General features: G+C 37.0%; 1 protein-coding gene across 2 annotated transcripts in view; it reads left to right on the forward strand.

Moving 5' to 3' along the window:
* The window catches only part of CXADR (CXADR cell adhesion molecule), a 32,405-nt gene extending 19,329 nt beyond the window's left edge, over positions 1 to 13,076 (forward strand). The window contains exons 7-8 of one of the 2 annotated variants that reach the window (XM_079972081.1): positions 1,233 to 1,419; positions 12,546 to 13,076. In XM_079972081.1, coding sequence (XP_079828207.1) covers positions 1,233 to 1,419; positions 12,546 to 12,587 — 229 coding nt within the window. In that variant the 3' untranslated portion in view covers positions 12,588 to 13,076. Of the gene's footprint in view, positions 1 to 1,232; positions 5,215 to 12,545 lie in introns of those variants that run through there. The other variant, XM_079972080.1, reaches the window with a different exon arrangement.
* Positions 13,077 to 13,309: the final 233 nt, after the last annotated feature.

Raw genomic sequence — 13,309 nt, forward strand, 5'->3', positions numbered from 1 at the left:
TAATCAGCAGTGGTGCTCCCTCTCCTTAAGAAGATATCCTTGGACAATTATCACCCAGTGGCAAATGCCCCCTTCCTGGGCAAGGTGCTCAAGAAGGTGGTGGTGGTCCAGATTCAGGCATGCTTGGAAGAAGTTGATTATTTAAATCCATTCCAGTCTTGAGTTCAGGCTTGGTCATGGCACTGAAAATGCCTTGGTCTCCCTGGTTGATTACATTTATTGGGAGAGAGCTGGGGAGAGTGGAACTCTGCTTGTTTTCTTCAATTTCCTGGTAGCTTTCAGTACTGTTGACCACAGTATCCTTCTGAAGTGTCTCAGAAGGTTGGCGCACTGTTTCAGTGGTTCCACTCCAGGACCATTTTCAGAAAGTAATCATGCGAGGCTACTATTCAGTGCCATGGGAGTTGTCCTGTTGGATCCTGCGGGGTTCAATCTTGGCCCCCCACCCCATGCTATTTAGCATCTTTTGCAAAACCTCTGGGAGTTGTCATCAGGATATTAGAATTGTCATCAATATGCAGTTGACTCCCAGCTCTGTCTCTTTGGTCTAGTTGTGGTGTTAGATTGGTGCTTGGATGAGGGGATATGCTGGATGTGGGCCAATAAACTGAAGCTGAATCCTGAAAAGACGGGTGTTGTGTGTTCCAAGTTCTCATGTGCAGGAGGTGGGGAGATGGCCTGCCTGGACAGAGTTGCCCTCCCCTACAAGGGGCAGGTTCACAGCTTGGAAGTGCTGTTGGATCATTGCAGGCTCAAGTGGATTTGGTGGCTAGGAGTTTCTTTTTTCACCTCTGGCTGGTTTGCCAACTCTGGTCCCTTCTGGACAGAGATAACTTTGCTCCTGTACTCCATGCTCTGGTAACTTCCAGATTGTATGGAACAGTGCTTGAAGGCAACTTGGAAACTGATTGGTCCAAAATGCAGCAGCCAGACTTTTGGCTAGGCTTCTGTTTATATCCCATATAACCCCTGTTTTGAAACAGCTGTACTAGTTGGCATTTCATTGCTGGGTCCAATTCAGGTGCTCAGGATGGTGCTTAAAGCCACAAATACCTTAAAGACCACTTTCCCTACAGACCTCAGGTACCAGGATAGGCAGAGGGGGGCCTTGAGGCAATGTTTCATTGAAATAAATGGTACCAAGTCAATATGGATAGGGATGTTTCTAAGTGTTTGGGTTTTCCTTTCTACAAGACTCTTAAGTAATTTTAAAAATCTGCTTAATTTTTCAGAGAGGACGTTCCTCCTCCGAAGAGTCGTGGTTCAACAGCCCGAAGCTATATAGGGAGTAATCGCTCTTCTTTGGGTTCAATGTCTCCTTCCAATATGGATGGATATGCCAAGACTCAATACAACAAAGTACCAAGTGAAGAGTTTGAGCGTACTCCTCCTCAGAATTCAAATTTTCAACCACCAAAGGTAGCTGCACCTAATCTAAGTAGAATGGGAGCAATTCCTGTGATGATTCCAGCACAAAGCAAAGATGGTTCCATAGTATAGTACAGCATTGATTTATACTTTCTGCAGTTCCGTGCAGAATTGATCTCGAGCATTGACAAGTGCGCTTTGTTTACCACCTTTGTACCAATTTTGACCATATACACTAAAAACTGAAACTTTTGAAGAAAGTTTTGTCATCTCTGAGTAAACATGAAACACTAGCAATATTTAAATTCTGTATGGGTTGTTAAATGAACCCTTTGCTCTGAATTTTTGATAATATTAGGAGATACTGAACTGTATGACATGAATTGTTTGTTCTTACATTTTTAGAGTGAATGAAATATATTCAACATCTGTTACAGTGATGGAAATGTCTTGTGAAAAGATGGACGTAAATTCTTGTAATATAGACCCCGGAATATTTTTATCAACAACTTTAAACTGAATGAATTGTCAGTTCCAGTTAGACACAACCAGCTTGGTTGATTTTTTATTTCAGTTGTTCAGAAGGCACTACCACTGATCTCTTTCTCTTGTAGGAAGATAGTAATTTACTATGACCATGCAGCCACTAAATATATCTTGTACTGCTTGCCCCATGAGCATAAACCTCTTTATTTTTGGATACATAACACTGTGTGTGTTTGCACAATAAGCACCTGATTTTTAAAAAAAGAAAATTTAAAACTGAAGTCTTATTTCTAAATTAACACTTTGCATTCTGTAACCAATACTTGCTGCATGTCAGACACTCTGAATTTCTGCGGATTTGTGTGTGCAGAAGTCTGAATTGCGGGTTTGTTTGTTTGTTTGTTTTTTTTAAAAAACCCACTATCACTTGTGTGTTTTTGGGATATTTAATATTGCTCTTTATGTTGTGTAACGATAGTGAAGGACTTAAGGATTTTGTCCCCTAGCTTTCCTGCAGTATTGATACCTTCAATGGCTCTTTCCAATACCTTCTGATAATATTTTTTGGTTGTTCCTCCCATCTGTGTTCCTATACTATTTTAATTAGAAAACAGAAAAGAAAAACCTAGGAGGCCATAAAAGTGAAACCTCTACTTAATTTATAGCCTTTTATCTGTTTATTTAAATAACCAGATGAATTACTAGGAAGCCATTGATACTGAATTTGTATAGAAATGTTCCCTGTCATAATTCCACGGATTTAAATATCAGCAGATATTTAAACTGCCATTGCAGTAAGCTATATTACTGTGTATTATTTGCTCTGATGTTAGTAAATACAATGTCTGCATTATCTGCTCTTCCAACTTGAAGAAATTTGGATTACCTGTGTGTGTAGCTATGAAAACATCAGATAAAAAGCCAATGCTGTAAATATCTATGATTTTCTTAACTTGGGTAGATCTGATATTTTCATGTATTATAGTGAGTATTGCATAACTTCACATCAGGACTCTTATGTGAAGTACATACGCCCTGATGAATTTTGGTAGTGAATAGATTGTAAGTGTGTAAATAGTATTCATATACTGAGATGTTTTACATTATCTGATGCCGTTGGTTTGAATATCCTTTTTTTTTTCATCTGTGCCTTTTCAATAAACTTTACATCTGATTGTAAGTTAAGTTTCAATTATGGAATATTCTGGTGCCTGACTTTACTTTTCTTAAAGGTGCTACAAGATGAAGGTATAGTTTTCAACACAACACTGTGACTTAATTCCTTCTTACTTGATGTTTAATTTTTTTCTCCCTTGCCAATGTTTTGGATGTTGCTCAATTGCCTACATAATGTCATAATGTCCTGTATTTCAAAACGACTCCTTTTTGTTTGTTGCTGTGTCTATGATACCTTCATGGGGATTGTTACTATTTCCTGTAAAACTTGTTTATCTACTGTGTTGCACCAGACAGATGGATGATTAGGAATTTAACATGTGGCTTTTGAAAAGAGGAGACAAATAATGATGATGATGATGATGATGATGATGATGATGATGACAATAATAATAATAATACCTAAACGTGCAATATGAAAGCAAGCCTCCTTTAAATATGTAACATGGTAGAACCATTTTTTTTTGAGGGGGCAGGGAGCACACACTGCTATTCAAAAAGGTTACCCTTCTGCACTGTTTCTGAAGTAATACAGTCCAGATTCTAGAATTCTGCCACACTGCTTAAGTAGATTAACTCTCACTGAACGATTTAAAAATGCCGTGTTGCACAGTTGATAAACATGGGGTATATTCATATAGCATTTTCTCAGTACTCTCTACTTGTGGTATAAATGGGCAAAAGGCATAATTGTGTGGTAGCACACCAGTCAGAAGAATTTCTGCATATTTATTAACTTGTCATCTCACATGAAAGTAATAAATGGGTAGAATGAAGGATAGCACGATGAGCCTTCAAAACATAGCTCTTAGGCTTTGGGACCTTGACAGTGTCTGCTTGTTTATAAAATTGCATGGAGATTGTAGTAATAGGAACTGACATAGCAGATCTATATGTTTTAGGTAAGAAGTGACTTGGGACAGACTTTGCTCTAAGCACTTAACTTCTAGACCCTACTGAATAACCAAAACACCAGTCTGAAGGACACTGCTATTATAAACATGATAAGGTCCGAAAAAGTTTCCCGTGGTAAACTGTCGGATTTTCTTTAGGCTGTGTGTGTTGTTGCTTTGACAAACCAGGAAGCAGGAAAAGGGAGAGAGGTCATGGCCTGGGATGGCACTGTGCCCCTGCATACCAATAGTGTCAACACAGCCAGTTCATTATTGTACTAATTTACCATCTGGATGCTGATTATCTGTAGAGGAGCTGTGCAACAACAGCACAACCAGTGTTTGAGAGGGGAAGCTGGTATGTAGGGTTTAAGGTTAATATGGTCTGCATTGATTTGACATTTAAAAAATAGATGTCAGATACTGATTTATGTAGAAGAAAAAATAATGTCATCCCAGTTGCTAGATGGGAGGAGGTAGCAGAATAACCTAAGTAAAAGTCTTCAGATGGTAATAGTACTTCTGCTAAACCTCTCTCTGAAAGGCAGCAAGCAGTTAAATAAAAATATTAGCGCCATCTGTAAGGTAGTTCATTCACAGCAGTTTCGTATGTTGTTGATTTTAAAATGGCAAATCTTTTAGCTTAAATATAAAATCGCAGTCTTCATGAAATACATTTGTTTTCAATCAAAAGATGGTACCTAGAATGATTTAATAATTTTAATGTATTACCATACATTTAAGCAAATAAATATTTAACAGTATTCCTGATTGGCATGCCCTCATAACATTGAACTGATAATAGTTTTAAAAAAGGGATTATTTTTAAAAACGTCAGTAACAAAATTTTGAATATCATCTCCTTGGGTTTGAGCCTCCTCACTGTTGATAGAGGCAATCTTGATATTGTTCCTCTTACGAAATAATTCATTTTTCTTGGCATGTACAAGTCGTTGTCGCACAAAGGGTAATTCATTTGTGGTAATTCATTTGTTTAAAGGCAATGGGATAAATGTACTTGTGGACCTTCCTAGTTTTTGCTCATTGTTAAGAATGCTTAGGCCCATTTGGTGTTAGTGTATAACTCAGCAATTGGAGCAATAATACAGGACATTAATGAGGCACCGTGATAGGTTTTGGATTTGGCAATGAATGCAGTTTGTATGCAATTCGCTTTTTCAGACTTCTGAAGTACAAGCACTGAAATTTGTAGGACAAGTCCCAAATTGTTGTAGTTTCATGACTTATGTATTACTTGAAATAAAGTTGTTAGTGAAAACTATTATTCTGATACAGTGTCTGAGTGTGTGTTCTCTCTGTACTCGCCCCCATCTTCTCCTGTAAGTAATTTTGAAAGGGTTATTCGTTTTTGTGAAAGTTGATTGTGGTCATTCTTAAAAATTAAGATAGAAAGTAAAACCATGCGGAAAGCTGGGGCAGTTGTCCTGTTTATTAGCATCTAACTGTTGAGGTATAATTTGTGTCAGCATGAAAGATGTCAGCTTATCCACAAGCCTTTTTGCAAATGTATTCTAACACATCAGACAGCAAACTAGAAGGAATTGTGGGTTTAGGGTGGCTGTCAGCTATATTGATGCACACTTTCTACTGTGCTAATGCAGTTGCCTTTGCATCCAAGGGACAGTGAAACATGGAATTAAACCTTAACACTTCCCAAGTAGGTGCCTAAGCATAATTTGGACTCGACGCAACATGAAAGCAGCCAACATTAAGCTTCAATCATGCCTGGCTGTGTGTGGAACTTCAGCTTTCAATCAGCACGTAGTCCAAAAGGGAAAATCGTAATAACTGCACACCCAGTATGGCCAGCAACCTTGGGGTATTTTTATCTTAAGTATTTATACTCCTGCATATTTGTATTCCTGAATATGCTCAATACTTAGTTGATGTGTGCTTTCTGTATATTTAGTAAGTTTTATGTTCTCCCTTTCATGAAAAGGAAAATCACATAAAATATTTTTAACACAATGCAAATCACATGAACTTTGTATTTCCAGAGGATGGCGACATGTTTTATGAAAACATAAAGATGGCTTGTAAAAAATAATGGCTTTGTTATTGCATATCTGTTCAGCCTTGTGCTTATTATTGGATTTTAGATATTTTAACTACAGTATAATGTATGTTGTCAGACAGATGATTGAATGAGTAGGTGTGTGAACATTGAAACTATTGAGGTGTTTTTTTTTTGTATACTGTACCTTCATTATATAGAAAGAGCAGGTCTATCAAGAATAGAGTCTGGAGTGTCTGGATGTTATTGTGTATATATTTTAATTATATTTTGGTTTTTTACATTTCTGTTGTGCAAAGCACTTGGAAGCACTTCTTGAGAAGCTGTTTATAAATCCTTCATTAAATCTCTTTAGGATTTTCAAAAATTGGTAGCAGGCATGATAGTTTATTTTTTTCCCAGGTTTTCCACAAATAAGAGTCTGGATTCTTGAAAGTAGCTAGCCCTTTTCATTGTTATAACAGGAGCTTAGTACATTATTTGCTTTCAGGATTTATAAACTGCTTCCCAACAAGTGTGTTTGTAGGAAAGACATGTAAAAACAAAAATCCATATGCAATAAAAATAAATTTATACATAACAATCTAAAACCACGTATTAAATCATAAAGATTCCACTTGCTAGTAGTATAAAATGGCTGAGCCTCCCCTAAGGGAAAATTTCAGTAACTATCTAAAAGCAAAATACAAATATTTGTTCACAACAGGGGTTCCTGTAGTGTTTAAGATTGGGGTGAAACTAATAAGATACTTTCCCACCAGTATTACAGAGATTTGGAAAACTAGAGAACATGGGAAAACCCTAAACTCATTCATATTTTTGTAACATAGTTGTTATTCATTTTCATCTGTTTAACATTGTTGCAATGAGATACATATTCACTTTACATTACAGCAACAATTACCTAAAGTTAAAAATAAAACAATAAACACCCAGATAAACGTTTCTGAATATATTCACAAAGTTAACAATTATTACAAATACTACAGATATGAAATGTTTATTAACGTTAAATTGGCGACCATAAGCAAAAGGTACTTCGTATCAACAACAATTAGAATTTATAGGGAGGAGAGAAGGGAAAAAAATAAAAATACAGTGGTGCCCCGCAAGACGAATGCCTCGCAAGACGAAAAACCCGCTAGACGAAAGGGTTTTCCGTTTTGGAGGTGCTTCGCAAGATGAATTTCCCTATGGGCTTCACAAGACGAAAATGTCTTGCGAGTTTTTCCGACTTTTTTCCCCTTTCCCCCCTTTTTCTAAGCCACTAAGTCGCTAATAGCGCTAATCCGCTAAGCCGTCAATGGGCTTGCTTCGCAAGACGAAAAAACCGCTAGACGAAGAGACTCGCGGAACGGATTCTTTTCGTCTTGCGAGGCACCACTGTAGGCACTTTATTCATGCCAGACTGTGCTGTAAGCTATGGGTACTGTTCCCAGACTGCATACAAATTCTAAACTCATACTTTTAAAATTCTCTTTGTGTGTAGAAATTTGTGTAGTTTTCCCATTTGGGGTATGATTGCAAAAGTTCTACTTTTGATTTAAAGAAAAACATGTTGTCATAACTTCTGAAGCCAATTTTAAGATTATGGGTTGAGATAAAAATTCACAAAGCCCAGAAAGGCTTGCCCTCAAAGCTTGCAAAGGATAGTTAATGATGCTCAGAAATCAAAACTTGAGAATACCATAATTGTTATACTACTGGTCCTGTAGTATAATGCAGCTCTAATAATAAATGATATCCCACTCTTACTCTGAAAATATGAAGAGTAGAATTCGTTTGTTGTCAAAGGTGTGACGCTTGATAAATCAATTTAGGACTTTCATTCCCTTTCTGCTTATACCTTTTTCTGTTACTTTTATCTAATTCACTATACTGAATCATACAAAAGCTATGCAAGGCTTTGGACTAGTGAATGATTACTTTTGAGGCTGAAGCAAGCTGACATCTCTGGGCACAGCTGGTGAATTGAGGAACATAGTTGAGAGCCTGTGTTGTAGCTGCCAGCTTTCTCTGTGCTAGATGCTACTGCTTTCTGGTAGTAAATAGATTGCCCTTTCCCATCACCTCTAATTCTATAACTATCCATACTGTAGTATTTCCAGTAATACAATATTCTTAATAAAACAAACGAAAGAGGAAGTGCAATTTGTTAGTCATGGGCAACTTAAAACCATCAGGAGCGACGCCTCATGCCTTTCATATGGACTGAAGATTTTGGGTGTCACGTGGCAGTACAGAGTTTCAAACAAATATGTGCTCTCCCACATTCCAAGCATGTTTGCACTCCTTTCTCAGTGACACCTATGCTGTCTTGGTCATGTCCACAGAATGGAAGATGGCAGGATCCCCAAGGATGTGCTCTATGGGGCTTAGGGCACCAGGTTCATTGGCAGACCTACTGCATTATGAAGATGTCTGCAAATGTGATGTGAAGACTGGCAACATCAACCCTGCCGTGTGCAGACAACCACAGTGCCTGGAGACATAGTCAGGTTGCGTATCAATAGCAGTGACCAGAGAAGGAACGACTGCTGGGGGAGCACAGAGAGAAGAAACACCATGATTCATCTGCAGCAGCACAACCGGGCGCCTTCATTTGCCCCAGCTGCAACAAAACAGGCCTCTCCCATATCTTTGTCTACAGCAACAGCAGGCGCTGCAACCTTCCAACAGTTCAAAGGAGCAGTCCTCCAGTGTCTCCTGGGACAGACGGATGCCAACAAATATCTGTGGGACTTAACATCTCTCTGGGAATAGGAGTAGAAGCTTCAGGGAATGGAGTGACAAATATTGGATCTCAGCCTATAGATTAATACTTTCCCCCATTGAACTGCAAGTTTTATTTAACCTTGGTCTACACTGGTTCTTAACATAGCCTAAGCACTGTGGCTCATGCACTGGTAACCCTAAGGCTGGATTCTGGCTGGGGCAGGGAACTTTGTTTTCACACCAAAGGCCCCATTCCCATCTGGGCATCCTGTGGCCTCCATGCCAGAAAGGGCACACACACACACGTAGACAGGTACTTCCTTTTAGAATGGGGTGGCCTAAATAAAATATAAACCATAAATATTGACCTCTGTGGTAAAGTAAGCAGTTCCTCATTGTTGCAGTAAATGTTGCTTAATATTGGTTAGAAACAGTAGAAATACTTTTTAGTTTATGCTGCTTATCGTCTTAAAATGGTGAAACGTTTAGATGGATGACATGACCCATTTGTAGACCCTAGTGTCTTGATTCCTTTTGACTTTAGTAAATGTGTAAAAAATTCCCTTGTGTGTGGGGGGGTTGGTATAAGACTACTCAAAGACTACATAATCTCATAAAAGAGTTTATCTATACAACATGCACCAACCATTTCCCAACTCAGCTGCTTATAGCATTATTCAGTATTTTGCAAAGCATTTTAAGTAAGTGGAGGAGGAGGGGTGCTTTGCAAATGCATATTGTCCTTTAAATAGGCTGACACTGCCATACCTGAATAATAAAACTGCATTGATAGAAAAATAATTAATTCACCCTTGTGGCATAAATTTCATTGTTTTACTCTTTTTGTAAACAATTTTGAGGTCTTTCTTTCTTACAATCAAGTGGTATATTAATTTTATGAGATTTTTTTTTCTTTTAGTGATTGCATATCACATTTTTGAAGCATCCTATACCACTGTTAAAAGTTTTGATTTAGGAAACATTTGGCTTGGATTTGTTAATGCGTAACAGACTATCTAAAATGTTTTATTCCCCTTCATGGTGATAAAGCTTTGCATTTTCTTCCTCTGAGTGATGATACTTTATAATCTTTCTTTTAAAAACTGCATTGGTTCTATAAAACCAATTTAAGTTTCATTTCCTGTTCATCCCTATGGAGTTTCTTTCAATTCCACATAGCGAATTTCTGTATCTTGAATATAGAACATCCTTGGTTAATAAAATATTATAAAACATAATTATTTCACTGCATTGAATTTTGAAAGAGTTTTGGCATGCAGCTGTTCCCAGAGAGAGAGAGAGAGTATGTACACACACACACACACACACACACACACACACTATAATGGAACTAAAGGGGCTGATATTTCACCCTGCCATTATTGAAAAGATGAGTAGTTCAGTTGCAAACATACTGTTCACCAAACACCTAAAATTCCACTGTGTGAAGTCAGGGACATTTGCTTTTTTTTTGCATGAACCGATCTGTTGTTCTCACTGTGTTAATATAAACTTTCCTGATACACCAATAGCTATAAAGCCCAAAGTTAAATTCCTTTTATAGCAAAGCTGTCAGAGGAAGAAGCCACTAACATGTCAGTTCATCAAAGACCAAACTTATCTAAGGCACTTGGAAAAAATCTTTTTTGGTTCACTGCCCTTCTAGGGAGATATAAATTCCTGGGACAGGTCTTAATGCATCAGATGAGAAGACTCTGGAAGCAGGAAAGAACACTTCTCTAGAGCAGAAATAGTACACCCTGATCATGCCAAATCATACAAAAAGTTGAGACATCAATTCTCCCTTGTTTCCAGTGATGATGTGCTTATAAGGGAGAAAATCCCTTGGTTTAAGATTCCTTGTGACAGGTAGTCTGTTAGTAGACCTAAATTGAGCTAACCAGGGCATTCTGCTTTATTTGCTTCCAGTACTTCTAATGAATGCTTGCAACATTAATATCCTTTAAAAGTCTGTTAGGTATCAGACAGAGGTTCTCTCTTATATTTTTTATTCCCGCTGAAGGCCTTCCTTTTCCAGCCAGTATTTTAAATGACTATCTGTATTGTACTTGAACTTTTTAAAATACATCTTTTTATTGTAGATGTTTTTCTTTTTAAAATTGCTTTTAAATGCTTTATGGCAAGCGATTCATAAATGGAATAAGGAAAGATTTGTGGCATTTCGGCATATCCATTGTTTCTTATGCTATGTTGTTCCTGTACAAAGTAAAAAAAAATCCTTTCCCCTTAACTGGCATCTATTTCTTAAATATTTATCATTCTATGTTTACCCCATTACCATTGTTTTTGCACCTGGCTCTGGTTGAGGGATTTGGGTATTTTAGAAGAAAAAAACCCCAGTAGATCCCACAAGCCTAAATTCTGCTCACCCCTAGGTCAATGAGTTCCTGCCCATACTGAAACCTGGGACATTGTAGCATGCAAATTAGTTTTATGTTAGTGGGCTCTCATTAACTACCATATTTATGTGGTTCTAATGCACCAGTGAACGTAATGCACACCTCAGTTTTCAAAAAATGCTTGAAACCAAAAAAGTATTAGCTGGCGCCATCAAATCTAATGCACACCCTAATTTTTGTGACATAATTTGGTCCAAAAAGGTGCACTTTACATTCAGGTCAGTACAGTACATACCTATTTTTTAAATCCTAAATCGGGGACTAGGACTCACTTTGCATATATGCAAGGGATTTAAGCTGTAAACCACTCTTGAGAGCACTGCAGTGTTGAAGGTGTGAGATATAAATAAAATAAAATTTACAAATATTGAATTTAGGCATAAATAGGAAATGATTTTGTGCAAATAGTTTTGCAAGTGCTTGCACAATCAGCAAAATATCTTCTGGATAGTCATTCTTCTGTTCTTTAGCTAAGCTGGATACATCCCTCCCACAAGTGGAATCTTAGATCCAGACAATTGTGCAAAATTCAGAAGGTTTTAAGGCTTAATAAAAGACTGTCTGAAGCTTATAACACTGAGTCCTCTGGGTTCCCCCCCTCTAAAAAAGTTTTTTTAAAAAAGAAAAAAGAAAAAAAGAATGATCATTAAAATGATAACAGACCTAGACCTAGAGATGAAAGCAGAATGAATAAGAATTAAAAGAAGGCAACAGCCTTGGAGACAGTTATGCGAATAATGTCAATGGAACATCAGCTTGCAGAACTTGATAAGAATTTGGAGTGAAAATTTGGGAGGGAGATGCAACAGAGAAGGAAAGGTTTATTTCAAATTGACTACAGAAACAAACTAAGATACCTACACAAATTAAAATAAAAGTAGGGGGTCAAAAATGTTGATTGTTTTGTGTTTTTGAATTCTGCCTCATACTCGTAACCTTGAGTTCTACATCTTGCTTTCCACCTGCTCCTTCAGTCTTTAGAATTGGGAGTCAGAAGTACAAGCGATTCTGCAGTGTTTCTTACTTTTGTAATGTGCACCATCTTGTTCAGAATGATTTGATTATATGTAAAAAAGAAAATTCATGTATAACATATTCCTAATCTGGGATGGAAAGAGTAGTAGCACTTGTGTTTGTGAACTAGGTTTGAGATACTCTGTATAAAACAAACATACAACAGAAAGAATCCTAAGCCACTTAGCTTGATGAATATTCCTTTTGAATACGTAGAACTGGTTTTATTGGAGGGGAGAATTTGGATCCTGGAGCATTTATACAATTTTAATTTCATTGACTTTACAATTTCAATTAGACTTGCAGTTTTCCAGCCACGACAATTTTACAGCTCAGGGGTGTCTGGATTAATTTTTTTATATTCCAGTTCAAATTGATTATTTATATTTGAATATACTAGAGCTCTGTATTGATTGATAATATTTTCTCTATTTATAGTATGGCCACGCATGCAGGATGGGTGACATAACAGTGGTATAAACTTGAAGAAACAACTTGTTTGTCATGAATTTCAAGTTACGGAACAAATGAAGTACTCTGTATTTTGTCATAACTTTTAGAATCTACAGACAAGATGGTAATGTAGACTAAATTTATATTGCAGGTAGTATTTTGCCTGCTGAATGTTTACAACATGTTTTGCTTTAAAGATTTCTTCCATTGTAATAGTCCTAGACATGAATATGTGGGAAAATATGAAGGTTAACACTGGATCTGCGTGCAAATTCAGAAGATCAACCCAGATAACAATGTAGCTCATATTTTTTGTGTTTAATTAATTCAATCTATTTGCTTAGATTTGTATGAAATTACACTTAGCAATGAATTAGTATGTTTGAAGCAACATGTGCCTTCCATACTGTATATTTTGGTGCTGCCTTTTTTAATCTTCTGATTTTTTTAAACATAAACACACCTTTTTAAAATACTTGTGCTTTGTAACACTTAATAAAATTTTGTATGATGATACCTTACATGTACAGCACATGTTTATCCATTGAAGTTGGGAACTATTGTAATTGCCATTGATTTCTATGATTTGCATGGTGGTTCAGTAATTTTAAGTGTTGTGCTCTTAAATTTTTTTTGCAGTGAACCTGCTGACTGCTTCTTAGATATTGTCATTACTAGCACTTCGATTTGGGTCTTGAAACAAATAAGAAGCCAGTGCAATTGAGTAATATGTTCACCACCAACTTTCC

This window comes from Podarcis cretensis (genome assembly GCF_951804945.1).
Source record: "Podarcis cretensis genome assembly, chromosome: 4".
Classification (NCBI taxonomy): Eukaryota; Metazoa; Chordata; class Lepidosauria; order Squamata; family Lacertidae; genus Podarcis; species Podarcis cretensis.